Genomic DNA, 20,809 nt, shown 5'->3' on the forward strand with positions numbered 1-20,809 from the left:
TGGAGTCTGACTGTTTGCGGCTGTGGACAGGTGTCTTTTATACAGATGATGAGTTCAAACAGGTGCCATTCATACAGGGAACGAGTGGGGGACAGAAAAGCTTCTTACAGAAGATGTTACAGGTCTGTGAGAGCCAGAGATTTTCCTTGTTTGAGGTGACCAAATACTTATTTTCCACCCTAATTTACGAATAAATTCTTTACAAATCCTACCATGTGAATTCATGGATTTTTTTTTCACATTCTGTCTCTCACAGTTGAAGTGTACCTCTGGTGCAAATTACTGACCTCTGTCATCATTTTAAGTGGGGGAACTTGCACAATCGGTGGCTGACTAAATACTTTTTTGCCCCACTGTATGTATGACCTAAGCCTGGAATAAAGATTTGGATGATGCACTTTCCCCCTACCTTTGTGTCCTTAAAGAATCTTCTAAGGAAACATGTAATGAATATAAAATAAATTATTACAGCTTAGTGGGAGACTTAACTAGGGCAGAGAACTCGCTAATGTTATTAGAGGCAGCCTAAGAAGTCAACTATAGAACAAAAAACATGACCACATAATTTTCGGCCATTAACAGGCACATTGCATGGATTTAATAAAGTGCGAATGATTACAAAATGTCCCTAAGCCTTTCAGAGTGACTCTCCAAACCTGCAGTACAGCTTGTGCAGTGAGAAAGCAGACAGCCACTTTATCGGCACGATGTCAGTGTTCATGAACCCAGAGGCAAGGCTACTAATTATAGGAAAAAAGCTGTGATCAACAGTGTTTAAATCAAAAGGCATCCATATGAAGCCATTAATCTTCTTTGCTTTTTTTGCCCTGTTTCTTCACACTTTCAGACTATAAGCTGCACCATCAATTTAACAAATTCACCTAATAACGTCTACGTGTAGGTTGGATCACGCACTCCTGCACAACTTAACTCTAACCTCCCAAAATCTACACACAATCACAAGGTTACATCGCTCTCATCTGGATCTTTTTCTAGTATAACTGCATCAGACGTTAGCTGAGACCTGTTGGAAGACAACGCCACCTCCCTGTCTTCATCACAGAGCAGTTTCTCCCTCCCCTGCTCCCATGTCCACCCTCCTGGGCACCCTGCTGTCATCAATATCCTCCCATTCGTCCTCCAGCCCTTCTCCATCCTGTGATCTGACTGGCTGGTGCATGCGGAGGAGGCGGTACCTAAGTGGCACCAGGAAGAGGGCGGGGTCAGGCATGGGGTGTGGCTGCTGTGGTGATGTCACTCTCTCCTGTGGGACGCAAGCCCTGACCCTCTCCTCTCTTACGCTGATGCGCATCCTCTGCCTTGCCTCTGATTGGCTGGGAGAGACAGGAGGAGGTGGAGACAGTAGCCAGTCTGAGCTCTCCCCTTCACCATCTTCATCATCTTCATCCTCCTCTTCTTCCTCTTCCTCCTCCTCCTGCTCCTTTCCTCTGGCCTCCTCCTCTCCCTCAGGAGCAGACCCACTGCTCTGCTGCTGCTGGAACAGTTTTAACCGCGCAGTGTGCAGCTCGTGACAGAGGGTCGTGGTCGTGACATTTTGCCGCTGAAGCTCACGACTCAGCAGTGTGATCTTGTGGCTTCGACGTTTCAGCTCCTCTAAGAAACGTCGCTCTTCTTCTCTGAGGCTCCTCCCGAGTGCCGATGCCCGTGCCCGGCTGGCCCGCAGTTCCCCCCGTGCAGCGACCATCATGCAGTGCTGGTCCTGTAGAAGTCGCTCTGCAGCATCACAACGTGCCGCCAGCTCTGCCTCCTCCTCTGTGAAGCATATATGAAAACACAAACACACAGAAATGCAGGTTCAGTGGATACTAAAGCTATGAGATACACTACAAATTATGAGGGGTTCACTGTTTACCTTCTAGTGCCAGACTTTGGTCTGTTTTTCTGTGATTAATATCTGTTGATTCATCTACTTAACCATTCATTCTTATCTTATTCTGCATGAATTTCACTTTTCACTGTGCTTTCTGTCTACTTTTGCTTATCAGTCAGTGAAACCTGGCCCAATAATTAAAAAAAAAAATCTATTATTTAGATCACATTTTGCATCAGAGCTTACGGTACAGGGTACAATCACAAAGTTCCAAAACCTTCAGTTTGGCAGATCTCCACCTGCATGCATTATTGTGCATTAGGGACCATTTCCAGCACTGTGTAGTAACTGTAACTCTTAGTTTCTCTTTGCCAACATAAAAAGGATTTGTTTGACAGCACTCAGCACCTCAGTTGAGTCCAAGGACTCGATTAAGATCGATCTAAGAAGGTGAATTACAGGTTTACACATGTCAGGAATGCCTCTTGGAGCCAGTTCTAAACATCTGCACATTCCAACATCAGTTCAACCAACTGTAAGTACAGCTTTTTCAGAGAACCCACACTGTCACCCTCAGATTAGTGGAAACTGGTTAGGTTGTTCAAGAATGGTAAATGGCCTGCATTTGTATAGCGCTTTTCTAGTCCCTAAGGACCCCAAAGCGCTTCACACTACATTCAGTCCATCCATCCATCCATCCATCCATCCATTTTCATCCGCTTTGTCCGGGGCCGGGTCGCGGGGGCAGCAGCCTAAGCAAAGAGGCCCAGACCTCCCTCTCCCCAGCCACCTCCTCCAGCTTATCCGGGGGAATACCAAGGCGTTCCCAGGCCAGCCGAGAGATATAATCTCTCCAGCGTGTCCTGGGTCTGCCCCGGGGCCTCCTCCCGGTGGGACATGCCTGGAACACCTCACCCAGGAGGCGCCCAGGGGGCATCCTTGTCAGATGCCCGAACCACCTCAGCTGGCTCCTTTCGATGTGGAGCAGCAGCTGCTCTACTCTGAGCCCCTCCCGGATGGCCGAACTTCTCACCCTATCTCTAAGGGAGAGGCCAGCCACCCTTCGGAGGAAGCTCATTTCTGCCGCTTGTATCCGCGATCTCGTTCTTTCGGTCACTACCCACAGCTCGTGGCCATAGGTGAGGGTAGGGACGTAGATCGACCGGTAAATTGAGAGCTTCGCTTTTACACTCAGCTCCCTCTTCACCACGACGGCAGCGTCCGCATTACGGCAGCTGCAGCCCCAATCCGTCTGTCGATCTCCAGCTCCCTTCTCCCATCACTCGCGAACAAGACCCCGAGATACTTGAACTCCTCCACTTGGGGCAGGAACTCATCCCCGACCCGGAGTGGGCACTCCACCCTTTTCCGGCTGAGAACCATGGCCTCAGATTTGAAGGTGCTGATCCTCATTCCCGCTGCTTCACACTCGGCTGCGAACCGCTCCAGTGCGAGCTGGAGGCCCTCACCCGATGAAGCCAACAGAACCACATCATCTGCAAAAATCAGAGATGAGATTCTGAGGCCACTACATTCAGTCATTCACCCATTCACACACATTCACACACTGGCGATGGCAAGCTACATTGTAGCCACAGCTGCCCTGGGGCGCACTGACAGAGGCGAGGCTGCCGGACACTGGCGCCACCGGGCCCTCTGACCACCACCAGTAGGCAAACATGGGGTTAGTATCTTGCCCAAGGATATTTGGCATGCAGTCAGGAGGCAGCCTGGGATCGAACCACCACCGAAGAATAATCAGGAACCAGCAAGGCTCAAGCCTCCCATGAACTGGAAACTGCTGGAATACCAGCATCACTGTCCACAGTGAAGTGAGTTTTATATCACCAAGGACTGGGAGGATTTCAACCAAGAAAGAAGCACACCTTCAAGGTCGAGGCCCACAGAGACGAGCCAAACGCCTTCTGGGGAAAATGTGATGGTCAGACGAGACAAAGATTGAGCTGTTTCGCCACAATGAATAGAGGTGTGTTCGCAGGAGTAAAGGTGAGGCTTTCAAACCTAAGAACAGTGTAGCAAATGTGAAGCATGGTGGTGGTAGCATCATGCTCTGGGGCTGTTTGCTGTGATACCGGTACATTAGAATGGAATAATGAGTGATTGAGTGTTCCCACAGGATGATGATTACAAACTAGAGATGGACCGATCCGATATTACATATCGGTATCGGTCCGATACTGACCTAAATTACTGGATCGGATATCGGAGAAAAATAAAAACTGTAATACGATCCATTAAATATCACGAAAGCACCTCACAAAACTTGCAACACACCGTAACTCACCTCAGAACGTTAGCACGTCGGAGCAGTATGCATCACGTGATAGAGCGGCTGTGGCATGCCGACCTGTCAGTGGTCTGGATAGCATTTGGAGCTTCGCTAGCAACCCGGCATTTCATCTCCGACAAAGTTATCCCAAGAGAAGTAAAGCAAGTGTGTAAGTCCATCTCTGAATGTTTGTAAAGCATTCCTGCGTTAAGCTTAACAAGCGATATATGGAGCGACTGCCTCTTCTTGCTGCTACTTCAATCATGAAACTGCTTAACGATCAGCTGATCGGCTTTTCTGTCAGGAGTCCGTGTCTCTAGTTTGCTTTTGGCCCACTTTGCACCAGAAAGAGGAAACCAGCGGATAAACAACAGCAGCACGTTTAAGCTTGATCAGCTGTTGTTAGAATTTATTTAATATTACTTTCTACTCGAGGATCTTTTTCTACGTAGCTGACGCTGGTAACTGTGCAGGGGCGGATCTAGCAAAGTTTAGCCAGGGGGGCCGATAGGGCATTAACAGGGAAAAGGGGGCACAAAGACATACTTTTCTTTCTTATTCTCATTTAAAATGTCTAGCTTTTAATAAATAATTATCTTACACCCAAAGTTTTAATTTGATGTAAAATGAATAGAAGTCAATTACTGTATATAGTAACTATTAAGTCTAATATATATACCCTAGTAAGCTATAGTACTTTTTCCTTTGGGAAGGTACCATCTGTGCAGTCTGCAATTTTGTTGAAGAAAGATGTTGAATCTATTTAATATTTCTTGAAAAATAATTGATTTCTGTGCATTTTTTTTCACACTGCATCAAATTAAGGTTGATTACGTCGATTAAGCATCATGAGGTGGAGCGTGAGGGGTGGTTCCCTATTTTTTATTTATTTATTTTTGTTGTTGCTGGGAGTTGGAACCCTATTAGTTAGGTTGCTTAATATTTATGCTAAGTACTCTTTAAAATACCAGAATAGGGAGGATGGTGTAGGTTTAAGTTTATTAGATTGATCAGTATTGCTGAACTATGAAATTTTTTTTTTGCATACAGGTATAACAGAATAGCTTTAGTGTAGTTGTTGTTTTAAACTTGAGTATGAACTTATACAAAATGCAGCAAGATATTTAAAAAACAGTTTTGTTTATTAAAAAACACTATATCGGATTCATATCGGTATCGGCAGATATCCAAATTTATGATATCGGTATCGGTATCGGACATAAAAAAGTGGTATCGTGCCATCTCTATTACAAACACATCAAATCTGAATTTGGATATCTGGAAAAGCAAGCTAACATTAAGCTTCTGAAGTCCCAGTCTCAACACTATTGAAAATTTGTGGGTCTGTGCCAGGAAACCAATTCTGCCAAGAAGCGTGGTCAAACATGCAGCCAGAATTATGAGGCTGAATGTCTTGACTATGATTTGAAAACCAAACTGGGGTTGTTAGTGGGAATGTCTACATTGTCAAAGGCGACACATCAGGTCAGAATCATGACTGGGGAACACCATGCATTATTAAAAACATGCTACATCAGCAGAACTACCACTTATCGCCCACCCCACTCACCAAGTTTGAAAACTTTCTACTTTGTCTCCCTCTCCCAAATGAAATTAAAGATTAAGGGTAGCTGTTTTGACCACATCAAGAATCAAATCAAGAGAGACATGAGTCTAATTTGTCAGTATTATACTACAGTACTATATAGTGGCAGACACACTGGAAGCAGAGTGCTACCTAAGAGGTATATCTACAAAGTAAGGGCTAAATTTCAGTGAGCTAGGATCTTTAATTATTTTTTAGAAGAGTCGCAAAACTTTATAATCTCACGTCATTTTGATAACTTTATTTGATATATTTTAAATATGCAACTCAAAATGCTAACAACAAACCAATATCATCATGTACTGCTACAAATAAGTCAACACTGGGATCTACAGACATAACTTTTTATTTCCCTAGGCTCATTTTTAACTATGACAGCAGCTAATCCAGCTGATAACTGAAAAACAAGATTTAAAATCACGGTATTTAAAATCTATTATCGACTTGTAGCTCTGCTTTGTGACAATTTACAATAAATATAGATTTTATAAATATTAGCAAGCTTGCCCTGTCAGTGTAACCCTGTTAATTCTCAGTTGTCCTCTGCCCATCTTTTCTTTTTTAGATCTCTACAGCTATGATATAAAGTTTCAGCGTCTCTCATATATCATTTTTCCCTTGCTCAGCAAGGGTTTGTAATTTCTCACCTGCTGTGTTTCTGTCGGGAAACCTGGAGTCCAGCTCACAGCTCAGCTCTGCAGGCAAGAAAGGAAGTAGTACAACAGGCTGGCAGACAGACAAATATAAGACAAGTAAGTACATAATGAGATGGCAAGAGCAGTTCACCTGTACACTGACCGTGACAGCGCCTCTTCAGGTGTGTGATCTCCAGCTGCAGGCCAGTCAGCATGGCCAGGTGCTCCTGCTTCAGGAAGGTGATGCCTCTCTCCACACTGGCCACCTGCTGCTCGAGCCTCCCGGCATCCATGGCCGAACCCCTGCAGAACCTGTGCACAGATGTTGATGGCTGGTTTGTCTTTGGATTGGCTGCAAGATTTATTACCACAGCTGTTTATATTAGTGTCGCAGTTTCAATGCTGGCATTGAGTAATACTTGCAAGCGAACACTTAAAATAAGATTATATCACTCAATGATATCCATTAGTAATTATGCATTTTTCTTCATGCAATATAGCATAACTGGTGTTATATTACAATGCTTTTCGACATCATTTAAGGGTTTTTAATGCATTTCTATGCATCTGCTTCTTGGGTGATTTGACAGTAGCCTGCTCTTATTTAATATTATCAGTTTTATGAGCTTTCTCATTTCTGCACGTTTACTCAGTCTCTCATTTATCTCCATCACTGGCTGTGGCCTACCGTGATACTGAAGCGATATCCTCTCCAAAGCGTCTGTCATGGATCTCCGTATAGATTTGGCTCTTTATTTCCCGTCCTTGATGGAGCAGAAACGCAGAAAACAAAAGGCCCGTGCAAAGCGATCAGTCTGCAAAAGCGCTCGCTTGTTTTCTTCTCCGGGACGACACGAATGAATGAATCCTACTGCAGGCTGAGTCGAAACAACCTCCTCGTAACCTTCTGGTTATTGGCTATGTGCAGCGCGGTGATGTATTCACAACAAAAGCACCACGGAGTGTGAGGTTGTCGGTGCCACGGAGCAGCACCAGGAGGAGGAGGAGCTTCCTGAAATGTAACCCGCTCTAAATGCCTCAAAATTCACCAATAAGCCCACAACAGTTCATCTTTACTCCAACGTGAACAGAGTCAGAAGTGTAGTTTGCTTATATGACAGCAACCCGTGCTTCATACAAGGATAGAAAAAACTGTTTCACAAAAAATTCCAATCAGCAGCATTTTCTGTATTAGATTATTTCTTCTATGTTCTGTTTTTATTGTCTTACATATCCAGTAAAATTTATTTATTTTACTCATTTAATCAATTTACCTTATTTAATTTACAGTTATGGTAAAAAGAAAGTATGCCCTTTTTATTCTTTGTTAGAAATAAATATGGTTCTTAGTATTTACCTTAAAATTAGATACATTAGGTAAATACACCATCATATGAACAGCAAAAAAGGTGCTGATTAACTGATCATCGGCAGGTGGGAGGACGTCTGTAAAAGCAGATGTCAACATTCCTCCAAAAATGATGTGAGAGACGGATGAAGTCATACAGGAAAAGATTACTTCAAGTTATTGCTGGTATGGAGCTTCTACAAGAGACTGAATGGGCTGGTGTACTTTTGTTTTTTGTAAGACCTTATTTTCAATGACAAGGAAATTAAAATTAAAATTTGTAATATGTTTTGTGAAGTGTTGGTAAAGAAAGAAACTAAAGAACCTAAAAAGTCCCTATTTTCTGATCTGTTCCTTTGATGTGGACAACATCCCGAACAGAGTGAAAATAATTATATCTCTTTTAAAAGCTTGGACCAAAAAAAGATGGAAAATATATATTCTGTTTAAAATTACTGTAAAGTTTCTCATTCGTGCAGATTCAGAATACTTTCCTTTTGTGTAACTCTGAATCTTTCAAAAATGATCTAAAATACAAAACAAAAAACAGCATTTGCTTTGGCAGGTGATGTTTTGTCTGACAAAGAGAAGTAACCAGTAATTGTTGCTTTAGCTAAGTCAATGTTTGCCTCTGAAATTAAAAGGAGGTAGCAGTTATATGAATATTACATATACAAAAACTGAAATAAAATTTAAGTCCACAATCAGTCACACATTTAAAGATGATGTCCAAAGAAAGCATTTATTATGTGCGTTGTCATTTTCACAGACCAAGATGAACCACAATGATCTTCTTCTTTTGGCTGCTCAGTCTCTCCTCTTAACCAAGCTTCAACAACTCTTTCTTATATCTCAATGGTATACCTCATCATGTTTATCCAGCTTTAGGTCCTACGGTTCTGCATATAATCTTTGTAAAAACCACAAAGGTGTTAATTTTAATATCTTTTCTGACAAATAAAAACAAAAAAGCCTTGAACCAGTTCAGCTGTTTTGTTTAAAATGACTAAAATATGATTGATCAACACTTCTAATAAACATATAGTATATTTATAAATGAAAGTATGAACTTATTTTCTATTTAACATTAACAGTTTTTATTCTGTTATAATCATCTTAATCCCACACAATACAAATATCATCAGCTAAAAGTCTGATTAATGATAATACTTAGAACACGTTATTTTCCAGTAAGCCAAAAGCCTCTGTTAAGTTTAGGTAACTTTTTTTCTGTAGAGTTTTGCAACATAATGGTTATAGAAGACACTCTTGATATCTGTGCAGAATAACCTGGCCATAAATACATTTTTTGGGGCAGGTGCAGCAGGGGAATTGTTGTCATCTGTTTCCTGTGAAATGGTTGACAAGGCTCGAACTCTTCTGGCTGCATTTCTCGTCCATGCTGGGGAGGGAAACCGGCTTACTGTGCAGGGAGACCTCGTAGTAGGGACAGACTTTCAGGTGAGCAGATATAGGAGGGATGTCAGCCATATGCCACGAATCCACTGAGGAGAAGAGATGACTGAACTCCCACACCTGAAGAGAAACCAAAACAGAGTCAGGAGAAGACCAAAGGAGGAATAATTGCCATAGTATGTGATGAACTAGCTGGCTTTGTTTCTATATCTCACAAGCTTGGCTCTCCACTTGGTTCTCCCGTGTGAGTAGGTTTTCTTCTCCCAGCGGAAGGTGACCATCCCTCTCTCCTTCAGCAGAGTGGAGCACACCTGCCTCATGAGGCGGGACACCAGAGCCAGCTGGAAGAGGGACAGGCTGTCCAGGAAACTGGCCATGTGGCACAGCACCTCGTAGGGAAGAGAGCCCAAAGAGCCCCCTCTTCCTTCTGAGCTCGTGGGTGAATTGTCACCTACTAATCCTTCGAATGTTGGACGCAAGTTAAAACTCCTCAGCTCCTTACTGTACGGGAGGGAAAAAGGAGAGTGGGTGGAGTTAAAACTAAAATAAAGGAGGAGCATATGCAATAAAATCTTCCCTTTGGTGCACTCACTGTACTCAATGTTTAAGACATTAAGAGACTATTTTCATTAACAAATGAATCCTTGTGGATTCATATGAGTTGTGCTCACTTGTATGTGACGGTAGCTTTATGTGTGGAAGGATGAAACCTCCTCTGACTATAGGTGCACCCCAGATACGCGAGTGGACACCGCTGCTCGAACCAACCGCTCAGACATGTGTGGATGTCACAGTGCACATTCCTGGAAAAAGAACATGGCAGTTTATACATTCATAGCACACAACCAGGGCCATTCATACACATTTTTTTTGTTTTTTGCAGGTTGTGTCTAAAAATAAAAAGACAAAAATGCGCTCATCCACAGTTGCTTCCAGTGAGAGCTTAACACTTATTACTTTAATGCTGAGGGCAGATTTTGCACAGACACCTGACATGTGTGGCGAACTCTCGTCGGTGGAAGGTGTGACCGCAGAGGAAGGTGAAGACACAGCTGGCTCTGTTGTGTCTGCTGTTCACACTCTCCGCTTGCAGCTGCAGGTGAAGCTTCAGCGGTCTGTCCACCATCACCTCAGCCAGGGTGGTCTTCCCTTTGAAAGGAGCTGAGCGAAACGAATATGTCTGCGTTCCCACGTCAATGTAGAGCCCGTCGTATGCTTTCGACTCGCTGATCTGCAGGGAGGGAAACCAGTCAGTTGCAATACCCGATCAACTATAAACCATATAAAGGTTTTCAGACTTTCCACTTTTTTTCCTGAACTGCTTGTGTGCTTGAGCATGTTATACCTTGTGACCCATGACCTCTTCCTCTGCATAGCCCAGCAGCGTGGCTGCTGCTTCATCAGTGAGCCACTCATCTTCTTTGACTCCGAGGTCCGATGTGTCCACACCGCGAGGTTCACTTTGAACCCATGCGGCCGTGTCGTATAGATGAACACGTCGCCTGTAGTGATAGCTGTCAGGTACCTGTGAGGAAGACAAACATCAAGCGAGTACAGTGAACAGAGAACCTTTTGTGCTTTCTGATCCTGGTGGATATTTTAAAGCCAGAATGGTCAACAGCAGAGGCTGAATAACTGTTTTCTTTCTGTTTAAAAGGCTACTAAAAGTTCAAATGTCAGCTTTAATCTCATTGGTAGGATTGCACATATAGACACAGATCACTGCTTCAGCTGTGAGAGTCTCACTAGTTTGAAGTGGGTGGAACTCATTTCTACTGAACACCAATTATGAGCACTTGAATCAAATGCAGTAAGCCACTTTAGTTTGGTGATGAAAAGTTCAGTTATTTTACTCACACTACAACTCATGGCTGTATCTCTGCTTACTATATATTATGTGACAATGCCTCTACAGTCCGTTTTATCTAAAAGTTAAAGCTTCCAGCAGGTTAAAGGACCATAATGGTGCATTTATAAGCTGCTCAGCGTATATACAGTGAGACAAAACGTGTGACGCCTCAGTACGAAGAAGAGGGAAACTTTGGGAAACTAAAAGATGGAACACACAGAGACATGTCAAATATCCAATATTCATTTTGTGCTTCTGTAAGTTAAAATAAAGCACTTTAGAAGTATGAAGTTTGTGCTATAACTGAACAACATCTGTAACATCTGTTTCTTCTGTACACCAGGATCTTTCACTGCTGTACAGAGAAAACCCTATCATGCTGCTCAACCCTGGAGGGCTGGCACAGGATACAATACATCACAGAGGGCAGGTAATGCTATTAAGTCATTTTACAGGACACTGACATGATATTTTTTTTCTTACTTATGTGTTGTCCCATTAGCTTCCACCCCAGCAGTAGTGGGGATAATGTGATTTTGTCCATAAAAGTAATTTAAAGCAAAAAACGTAAAAAGTATCCCTCAAACGATTATCGAAGTTAATACTAGCATAAATATGATTATTGTAAGTATAATAAACCAGGAGATCGAAACTTTTTTTTAAGCAAATTAAGTCATATCACTGGTCTACATGTATTTATAAAGCAGTTTGTCTTCACACCGAACGCGATAGAGGCGGCCAGAGCGTCAGGTTTACATGTAAAGTCAATGGAAAAGCGCGATGACAGCGTACCGCGTCTGGCGCGTTTGACTCGCGAAAAAAAAAAACACCAAGCGTGTCAGTTTTTGTGTTGCATTTTGTGCATACGGGCATATCGCGTCAACCGCTCGAGATGGAAAAATCTGAACTCCAGCGTCAAATCGTGCCGCGACAACCAATCAGGAGCCTGGTGACGTGGCTCTGACCTGGGTCAAAGGGGCAGATCCAGCCAAAGCCCTTCATTCTTCATTCAGTATGGAGGAAAAGCTCATCAGAGCCGTGGCTAATTATCCAGAGCTATATGATGCTAGCTACTACTTCTACCGAGACAGGAATAAAAAGGACCTAGCTTGGAGGCACATAAGTGAGGAGATCGGGCAACCTGGTAAGTTCATTCATTCTTCTTTTTAATTTTCAGACTGACCCGATGAAGCCGCGCAAAAGCTAGCAAGCCCGCCTACTGTCCCGCTATTTTCCCACTGATATACAAATACCTTTCCGCTAACAAGATAATGTGTTTATTCAGAGGACATCTGCAGGAGAAAGTGGAATAGCCTCAGGGACACGTATAATAAGGAGAAGAGGAGTGGGTCTGCAGCAGGATCGGGGAGGAGATGGAAGTTCTTCGCGGTCATGGGGTTTCTGGACCCCTTCCTCACCCCGCGGGAGACAAGTGGGAATTTGGTGCGGACCGTGGAGAACTTCCCCCCCGAGGACCAGGGACAGCCCGGAGAGGCAGCAGGGGAGTGTCAGTCAGAAGGTATGTTTACAATGAGTTAATGTAGGCAGTTAATTTATGCGTGTTGTCATATAGGAATATATTTTGTTTATTAATAAACAGTATACAGTGGTCCCGCTGTTCATCCGTCACTGCCTCGCCTTTTCGCTGATTTTTTTTTTTTTATTGCATCGTACAGCATTGCATTCTGCAGCCTGATTGACAAATCTCCTCCGTGTCGTGTCTCCTGCGCTTGCCAAACGTATCATGTTTGGTTTCTATAACCATCACGTCCAATAGAAAAAAACAGCACAAAAACACTCATAACTATGACCTTCATTCGGAAATACACACCTGCACCGCGAGGGAAAAAGGCGCACAAAAGTGGCGCCTTGGAAAAAGCGCGGCATAATACTTTTACGTTTTAAAATCGACAAAGGTTTGCACTTTGAGAATCAACTTGTGAGAACTGCGACTACTGTTCATGTGCTGCAATAAATGAGAGACCACTCTATATAATTTCTCTGACTATTGTCTTCAACCTGTTAACATTTAATATTGTCTTGATAGAGTCAACTGATTCTACAGCAGAGTCATCCCCTGTTGCTTCTCCTGGCTCCCCAGTCCCTGGTCCCTCCACTCCTGCTGCTGCACCCACAGGCATGTACTAAATATCTATAACCAATCTGTTTATATCCTGTTTTTTTTTTTTTGTTTGTTTGTTTTTTTTTTCTTCAATTTTGAAAATGAAAATCTAGTAGCAGCCTTCTCATTACTTTGTCTTTTTGTGCTGTGTTTTACAGGCCCACAGAGGAGGACAGCTCGAAGGCGGTTGAGGGACAGGTCCCAGGACGGTCCATCGGCGGTGGAGCTGGCCATCCTGGAGTGCCTAAAGAGGCCACGCCCGTCTGCAACAGAGTATTTCCTCCTCGGCCTTGTTCCTGCTCTGGAGAGCATGCCGCCTCAGACACGAGAATTCGTGAAATTTCAAATATATAAATTAGTTTTTGAAAACAGCACAGCTGTGTTAAATTTGGAAACATTGGACCCTAATGATCAGTAGTTTTCTGATGAGGCAGCAGCTCTCCAGGGCAGAAACAATGTTGTTATTTTTCTCCTCCTTCTCCCTGAGGCTCTTCCACTCCAAGCTGGGTCCTTTTTATTCCTGTCTCTGTAAATAGTTAAATTTTATATTTATGTTTAATGTTTTTGTTAGTGAATTTATATATTTTTTCCAATAAACATTTGTAATGACTAATGTCTCAGTTCTACTACACAGCAAATGTTGACACACGACTTGACACAAGTAGAATTTATTTCATATTATACTAATGACAAAATATACCAATACAGTGTGATGCAAAAGTTTGGGCAACCTTGTTAAAAGTAATTATTTTCCTGTACAAATTGTTGGTTGTCACAATAAAAATTGTTAGTTAAATATATCATATAGGAGACACACACAGTGATATTTGAGAAGTGAAATGAAGTTCACTGGGTTTACAGAAAGTGTGCAATAACTGTTTAAACTAAATCAAGCAGGTGCATAAATTGGCAACACAAAAAAAGAGAAATGAAATAAGTATTTAGTGTATATCAATGTGTGTGTGTCTCCTATATGATATATGCAAGTGACATTTTTCATTGTAACAGTGATTCATACAAGAAAATAATGACTATTAACAAGGTTGCCCAAACTTTTGCATCACACTGGTTATGGGAACACAGTGAAGACAAGTTACTTAAGAGAGTAAAAAGAGGCTAGTTTGTTTTGGAGTAGAGCTCCATTTATTAAGAAAAATTGAAAAAGACAGGAACACTCTTTAGAGGTTTGTGGGTGGCTCTTAAAAGAGCCGTTGTGGGGAAGTCACTCGGACTTCAAACAGGCTACTCCTTTGGTTGCCAAGACACAGCTCCCTACGCCGAGAAGTGGGCCATGAATTTCTCCCTCACCAGGACAGCCTCTGGAGGAGTTGTTTGCTGCTACACGACCCAGGCCTTGCAACGGCTCCACCACAGCAGGTGCCACACCCCTCACAGCAGGTGCCCCACTCTCGTCCAAACAGTGCAGAAAATTGTGGAGAACACACGTTGCTTTCACACACTTCTCCGCAATTTCAGGACGGAGCTCCATTGAGCGCCGATACAACCTCTACTGTGAGGAGAGGACACTGAAGGCACCCTCCACTCTCATCCTGGCCCTGGAGTGGAGGTTCTTCTCTAGAGGGAGGAGGCGTCCAGGGAAAGGCCTCATGAGCTCACGCCACAGCGGGAACGCTTCATCAGCCACAAAGACATGGGGCTGGGCTCCACGGTGTTCTCCACCAGGTAGAGGCTGGTCAGGAGGCAGAGTCCCAGCCCGAAGAGCCTGACCAAAGGTGGAGTTGGCCAGAATACCACCGGGTCCTCCCGTACCCCCCAACATCAATAACGCGGAAGCGATACCTTGCATCCACAACAGCAAGGAGAACCATCCGGAGCTCCACAGCAGAGAGGGAAGTTCCAGCGCTGCTGGGATCCCTCTCTGCTGTGGACCGCCAGTCTCCAGGTGAAGGCACAGCCATGAAATCATCCACTAGACAGTCCCAGATGGCCGTCGCTACCTGGGGGATGATCTGGCTCACCGTGGAGACACCAACTCGAAAACTGAACGCGATGGTCCTGAAGGAGTCCCCGGTGGCAAGGAACCTGGACAAAATTGTTTAAAATTAGTGTTATGTGTACTGCAGTTACAAATACATTATTGAAATTCCAAAACACTTTTGTGATGTCAGATTTAAATTACAAAACATGAATCTTACATAAAACATTTTGTAATTTTAATGATAATTACATAATGTATATTAGATATAATCTAAAACAGTCTGCGGGGATTATATAGAAATATTCAACTATCCCAGAATTAAACCTGGTCTAAATAAAAAAAAGGAGTGAGTATCACTACAAAGGTTAACTCACAGTGGTCCTCATACCAGTTTGCTATCAGCAAACACCGAGAGCATATATTGATATGACACCACAGCCGTGCTATCATTGTAAACACTGATAACAGCATAAATCGAATTAAATCGGGACTTGATGAGACCTTTCGAGTATCACTAGAAATATTATACACAGTCGTCTCTGTACCACAGTTTGCTTTCAGTAAACACCGATGCATTCACTGTTAGCATAGCACATCCATGTTAGCAGTGTATAAACGGATGGTTTAGCATATATTAGCACAGGTATCAATAAAGGACTAAGTATTAAACACTTTTACTAACCTCAAGCAGATGGACAGGCGCTCTGCAGGTAGGATTGAGCGCCTGTAGTTGGTGTCTAGGCGGAGATTCTGGGACCGACGCGGGACAGCAGATCCTCAAACTGGCGAGTGAAAGACGTGGTATCGCAAAGATTTGTAATTCCTTTGGTCGCTAATGTATTATTATGGTATTAGTTTGAATTGAAGTGATGGAGTTGTCTTCAAACACCGTCCAGCTACTCACTTTAAAAAGTATGACACAAATCAGAAATGGAGACTGTAATTTAAAGTTCTTTTGTTGATTTTGACCTCTTTTCTCAGAAGTTTAAGCGAGTAAGTTGAAATTTAGAAGTTTTAGAAATTTTGAATGCAGTTTTTTGTGGGACAAAGAAGCTTCCATAGCAATAAGAAACCTCAGTAAATACTATATATTTCTTTTTTCCTGTAAACCTCAGCTTTGAGTGTTGGATACTTGGTAATAAGTCTGTTTGGGATTTTAACATTGTTGAGTGCAATTTGTCTTTGGTTGGAGCTTTTAGCAGCTGTTATTTGTGCTTCACTCTTAACGTTTTCATTTTCCACTTCCTGCTCTTAGTTAAAACCCAAAATCAGATGTAAAAGGAGCTCTTAAAGTCCAGTTTAGATTTTGGACTGTTTAGAACTGGTCTGAATGGTCATACACGGATGGAAATGACGTCCTAGTGGCGTCTATCCATCTATCCTCAAATGAAAAATGAGAGACGTAGTAGCATTTCTTTTCTTTTTTTTAAGTAAGGCAACAGTGGCACTTAAACATCCTGTTCTGTCCTATTTCTGTTTTACAATAAAAAAATAAATGTAGTTTCATCACCTTGAATGAGCGCAGTGTCTGGACTGGAATAGGCTCCAAGCTGCCGTACACAAAGTCTTTCTCCCTTGGAGTACAGGCCTCGATTTGTCCAAAGGCTAGCAGCATGCGACCATGATGCACCACGTACATGTTGTACTCCTGTGGTGTGAGTTCCTGCCCCAAACGGTCCAGCACTCCCTCCTGCCACGGGGCCATCCCGGTCTTACTGGTGTCCGCTGGGGGACAGTTTTTGGCAGCAGAGCTGTCATTCTCTGCGTCTGTCTGGTCCTGCCTCTCAGTCCCTTTTGGATTTCTGCCACTCTGAGTTTTTCCCTTGTCACCAACGTTTGGGTTTTGTTTGGGGTTGTTCAGATTTTCCTGAGCGGCCTCACAGCCGCCTCTGTCCATGCTGAACATCATCTCGAACAGGTCATATTTATCTTTGTTGATGCCTGAACCTTGCACAGCACTGTTTGGTACAGTCTGTTCAGCACCACTATGCTCACAGGAGGTGTTTTTAGGAAGACCTGGAGAGAAAAAATAAATGAAATACACTTTTCAAAGAGAGAAACTAAACTTTACTGAGTTTCAAAAACATTCAAAAACAGTTGAAGATGTTTTAGTTTAATCCAGAAATATTCTGTGCTGATAGAAGTGTTAAGGATTTATTTATCACAAATCTATTTTTAGAGTACCTAAAACATGATTTTAATCTCACAAAAAATTCAATTTATTTTTAATCTCTCATGGGTTTTAGGTTTTCAGTAACTCTTAGGCAGATTTTGTTAGGGAAAGCATCTTTTGAAAAGCACCACTATTACCCACCATCACTGGTATCTTCGATTACGACACCATTGACTACTCCACCAGCTGCTGCTTCCTCTTTCATCTCATCATTTATTTCCTCCTCTTCCTCCTCTGTCAGCTCCGGATAGAGCGGCTTCATTTTTAGGCGGCTGTAAAGGTCTTTTTGATCGATTATGGCCATGGCAAGGTCCAGAGCCTCCTCCTGTCCCTCACTTTCTTTCACCAAGTTGTCCTGCAGGGCTTTGTGGCTGTGTGGGTTTGTGTCATCGGTCGGCCAACGGAGCCACTCCATGGTGCAGCACACCACGCTGGCCGGGCACACCTGGAGGTGGGATGCCCGTGAGGAGCGAGGCAGCTGAACAGGGCATCCGTACGCAGCATTGATGCAGGGCACCCTCACATTAGGGCAGAGCAGCAGGTGATCCTCTGCTTTGCACAGGTGGAAGAGGGCGCCACAGTGCAGACGGCAGGGGGTGACCGCACAGCACACAGAGGCCTCCACCCGAGCCCTGCAGCGGCGGCTGTAGCAGGAATCACAGTGGATGTGCTGCTGCATCCTGGAGGCCCGAGAACGCCGACTCTGATTTGGATCAGGAAAAAACCCAGAATGATTCAGTGATGACAAGATGTTTACAATATATGAAAATATGGCTCATTAAAGGTGCAATATGTGAAATTCCCTGGAATAAAGGGATGCTTCAGAACTCTATGTTGGTCTGGCATCATAGGCGTAACCTGTTTGCACTGCTTCTTGCTCTCATTTTAGCTCTCAATTTAGTCTTTAGATACAAACTGATAGCATGTGCTATTAGCATGCAAACTTTGGTGGATATCTCTACAACACAATACACATGATCTGTTGTTTCATAATCTGTTGTTAATTTAATAATATTTGAATCTTTTTTTAAATGAACCTTATTTTGAAGAGTACCACAAAAGGAGTAGGACATCACATGGATTAGGATACTTAGAGAAAGATATATGACAACCAACAAGACAAGACAGAGCAGGTAAAGAGAATAGGTGTGGTGTGAATGTGAGAGTGTGTGTTGAGTGTGAGGGTCCTCATTTCTCTTCAGTCCAAAATAAATGCACTTAGGATGGGTGAAAAAAGGGAATATAACAGTAATAATGATTGTAAAACTACTACAGAGACAGTCAGTCAGAGACTATACTCAGAGGACAGCTCTGGCACAAAAGGTCACTGAGGTCAAGAGTGATGGTTTGTAAGTGGAAATCTTTTCTATGGTGCGCATAATGCAGGAATTACAACTGTTACAAGTCCAGTTTCAGAGCTCTGGTTCACCCCCAGACCTGATCGGAGTCGGGGGACAGCCTCCTTACAGTATAAGTGGTTTGTTGATCATATTAAACTCAGAGGATCAGAGAATTTAACGATGAAAAGAGTGATGGGGGTTATCTCAGTTAGACTATATAGTTACTATATTCAAAAAGGGGGTAGCTTGGAAAGGTGGGGAGTTCAAGTTACATGCATGCATGATTATTTCCATTATCTTTAAGATACAACAATGATAATATCATAATAATACATAGATCTATTAGAGCTAGGCAATGGGGTTGTCTAGTCTTGATAGTACAATAGTAATAACACTGTCCTTAATACCACACATAAGTCATTATAATAATGAGTGGAGGACAGTGGGATATCAGAAAATAGCATTAGCAGTGAATTATCTACATTATTCTGTATCTGAATAGACATATGTATATATGAGATGGAAGCAGGTTTGTCCATTGGTTTAAATAATCTTTAAAACCAATAATCTTACATACTCCACCTTTAAAGCTCTATGAGCTTCAATCTTTAATTCAACAGCAGAAAAAGTCTGACTCACCATATTAACGGGACTTCAGCTGGTTTTCTAACTCTGTAAGAAGAAAATACAAAGCAAATGTATATGATTGACATTTCTGTCAAGCATGATATGACATGATATGACCTTTCTGTGACATCATCCCAACACTGAATAATATAGGCCACATTTAATCCACATGCAATCCATAATCACTGGTCACGTACAGTATATCAGATTGTTAAAGACAAGTAAACAAAGAAAAATGAACAAAACCGAAGCTCATATGTTGCCATAAACCATTAAAATTTTTTACTTAGTTCATCTCGCACTCATTCAAACCCACAAATATGTTTCTGTACATTTGTCTGCATAAAAGGGTGAAAAACTCCAAAGTCACACAACAGAATCCTTTGGAGAGTTCATGCTTCTCAGTCTGGTTGCTGCCAGGATGTGTCAGAGGTGTTCAAACAAAACATATTACTACCCTTTTGCACGACTTGAGAATCTAAATGTTTTCTAAACCTCTTGTCCGATCCCGAGCTGCAGAGGGGAAGTTGTAACTGGAATCTATCAAGAAATCGGTACAGACAGAGAAAGCAGAGCAACCTCTCGATTCAAACCTAGAACGACAGTCTGTGAAGCAACAGTCCTAACCACTGCACGCCATCCTGACCGGACATGGTTTTAAAAACTGAAGGAACATCTGCAAAAAAAATATTGTGAAAGTCAAAACAGTTTCCCACTGTTTTGCTTTCCTGTTCAGTAACAAGTAGACTCTGACAATAATGACCTAAAACAGGCAAAACAAGCAGGCAAATAAGTTCTGGGCAGCATTTCTACACTGATGCAGCAGCTTTTGCACTAAGCGTAAAACAAATGTCACTTGGCTCTAGTGCAGTTTTAAAGACACCCAGAACGAGCTGTGGCCTGTGTGGCTGTAAATCTCGACACGTACAAGTCAGACGAGCACTTAGATCAGCTGAAATATTTCACTTCTCCACTTTTATCACTTGTTCGAGCAGTTTCACTGGAATCCTTTCAAATTAGAGATGAAACCAGGTAATCTCAGAGAATTTCAGCACATTCACAATGGAGTCAAACCTTCTCGACGAATACCTTACCGGTTGGACAGCACGGACGAGTTGTTTTTTCTCTTTGGTTTTATAACGTTGCTTTCTGTCCCCGTGCTCTTTGAACTGGTAGGTTATAATTAGCCAAGCAGCACAAGCAGGTTCACAAGTAGAAATAACTCCGCGCTCAGCTTCTCAACATTGCTGCAGCGGGGAGCCACAGGTGCCAAACTTTATACAAGACTTCCTATCTCCGTATTCACAGCCTGAGTTTATGTGTCCGAGCACAAGTTTGTTAGTACAAGTACATTAGAACAAGTAGCTCAGCCTCTGCTGCAACAACTGCAAAATAAATTCACATTGACAGTGTTTTGACAACACTTAAATATCCACTAGAGGACTCCGTTTGGATATTAAGCAAGAATCTGCCTCGTTTTGCTGCGCGCAGAATGAAAGTAGGCAGATTTCTGATGCAAGTGTCTGAGACGACCAGTAACCCAAACCATGTCTCTGACCACCCGTATAAGATTTCTCAGTCAGTGCTGAGCTCTATTTATAACACACAAACACACATAACAGACACACATGGA

At 42.7% G+C, this 20,809-nt stretch overlaps 3 protein-coding genes across 5 annotated transcripts; 1 reads left to right on the top strand and 2 right to left on the bottom strand.

The window, feature by feature from the left end:
* Window positions 1-230: 230 nt before the first annotated feature.
* Window positions 231-7,335, bottom strand: ccdc92bb (coiled-coil domain containing 92Bb). 3 transcript variants are annotated; one of them, XM_080867571.1, is made up of 4 exons: window positions 7,051-7,335; window positions 6,526-6,714; window positions 6,375-6,422; window positions 231-1,773 (listed from the first exon to the last, which is right to left on the bottom strand). In XM_080867571.1, the coding sequence occupies exons 1-4, from the start codon at window positions 7,088-7,090 to the stop codon at window positions 1,058-1,060; spliced, it is 993 nt and encodes a 330-aa protein (XP_080723697.1). In that variant the 5' UTR covers window positions 7,091-7,335; the 3' UTR covers window positions 231-1,057. The 3 variants fall into 3 exon arrangements, with proteins under 3 accessions (XP_080723697.1, XP_080723696.1, XP_080723698.1); XM_080867570.1 differs by having other exon boundaries at window positions 6,514-6,714; XM_080867572.1 differs by having other exon boundaries at window positions 235-1,773; window positions 6,514-6,674.
* Window positions 7,336-8,480: 1,145 nt separating this feature from the next.
* Window positions 8,481-20,334, bottom strand: LOC308387653 (F-box only protein 40-like). Its single transcript, XM_080867852.1, has 9 exons — window positions 20,271-20,334; window positions 19,189-19,221; window positions 17,351-17,912; window positions 16,547-17,052; window positions 10,472-10,651; window positions 10,116-10,357; window positions 9,798-9,929; window positions 9,342-9,627; window positions 8,481-9,246 (listed from the first exon to the last, which is right to left on the bottom strand). Exons 2-9 carry the CDS (start codon window positions 19,189-19,191, stop codon window positions 9,049-9,051), a joined length of 2,109 nt encoding a protein of 702 aa, XP_080723978.1. The 5' UTR covers window positions 19,192-19,221; window positions 20,271-20,334; the 3' UTR covers window positions 8,481-9,048.
* Window positions 11,964-13,635, top strand: LOC308387654 (uncharacterized protein). Its single transcript, XM_080867853.1, has 4 exons — window positions 11,964-12,119; window positions 12,261-12,494; window positions 13,023-13,112; window positions 13,256-13,635. The coding sequence occupies exons 1-4, from the start codon at window positions 11,990-11,992 to the stop codon at window positions 13,513-13,515; spliced, it is 714 nt and encodes a 237-aa protein (XP_080723979.1). The 5' UTR covers window positions 11,964-11,989; the 3' UTR covers window positions 13,516-13,635.
* Window positions 20,335-20,809: the final 475 nt, after the last annotated feature.

Source organism: Rhamphochromis sp. 'chilingali' (genome assembly GCF_963969265.1).
Source record: "Rhamphochromis sp. 'chilingali' genome assembly, chromosome: 19".
Classification (NCBI taxonomy): Eukaryota; Metazoa; Chordata; class Actinopteri; order Cichliformes; family Cichlidae; genus Rhamphochromis; species Rhamphochromis sp. 'chilingali'.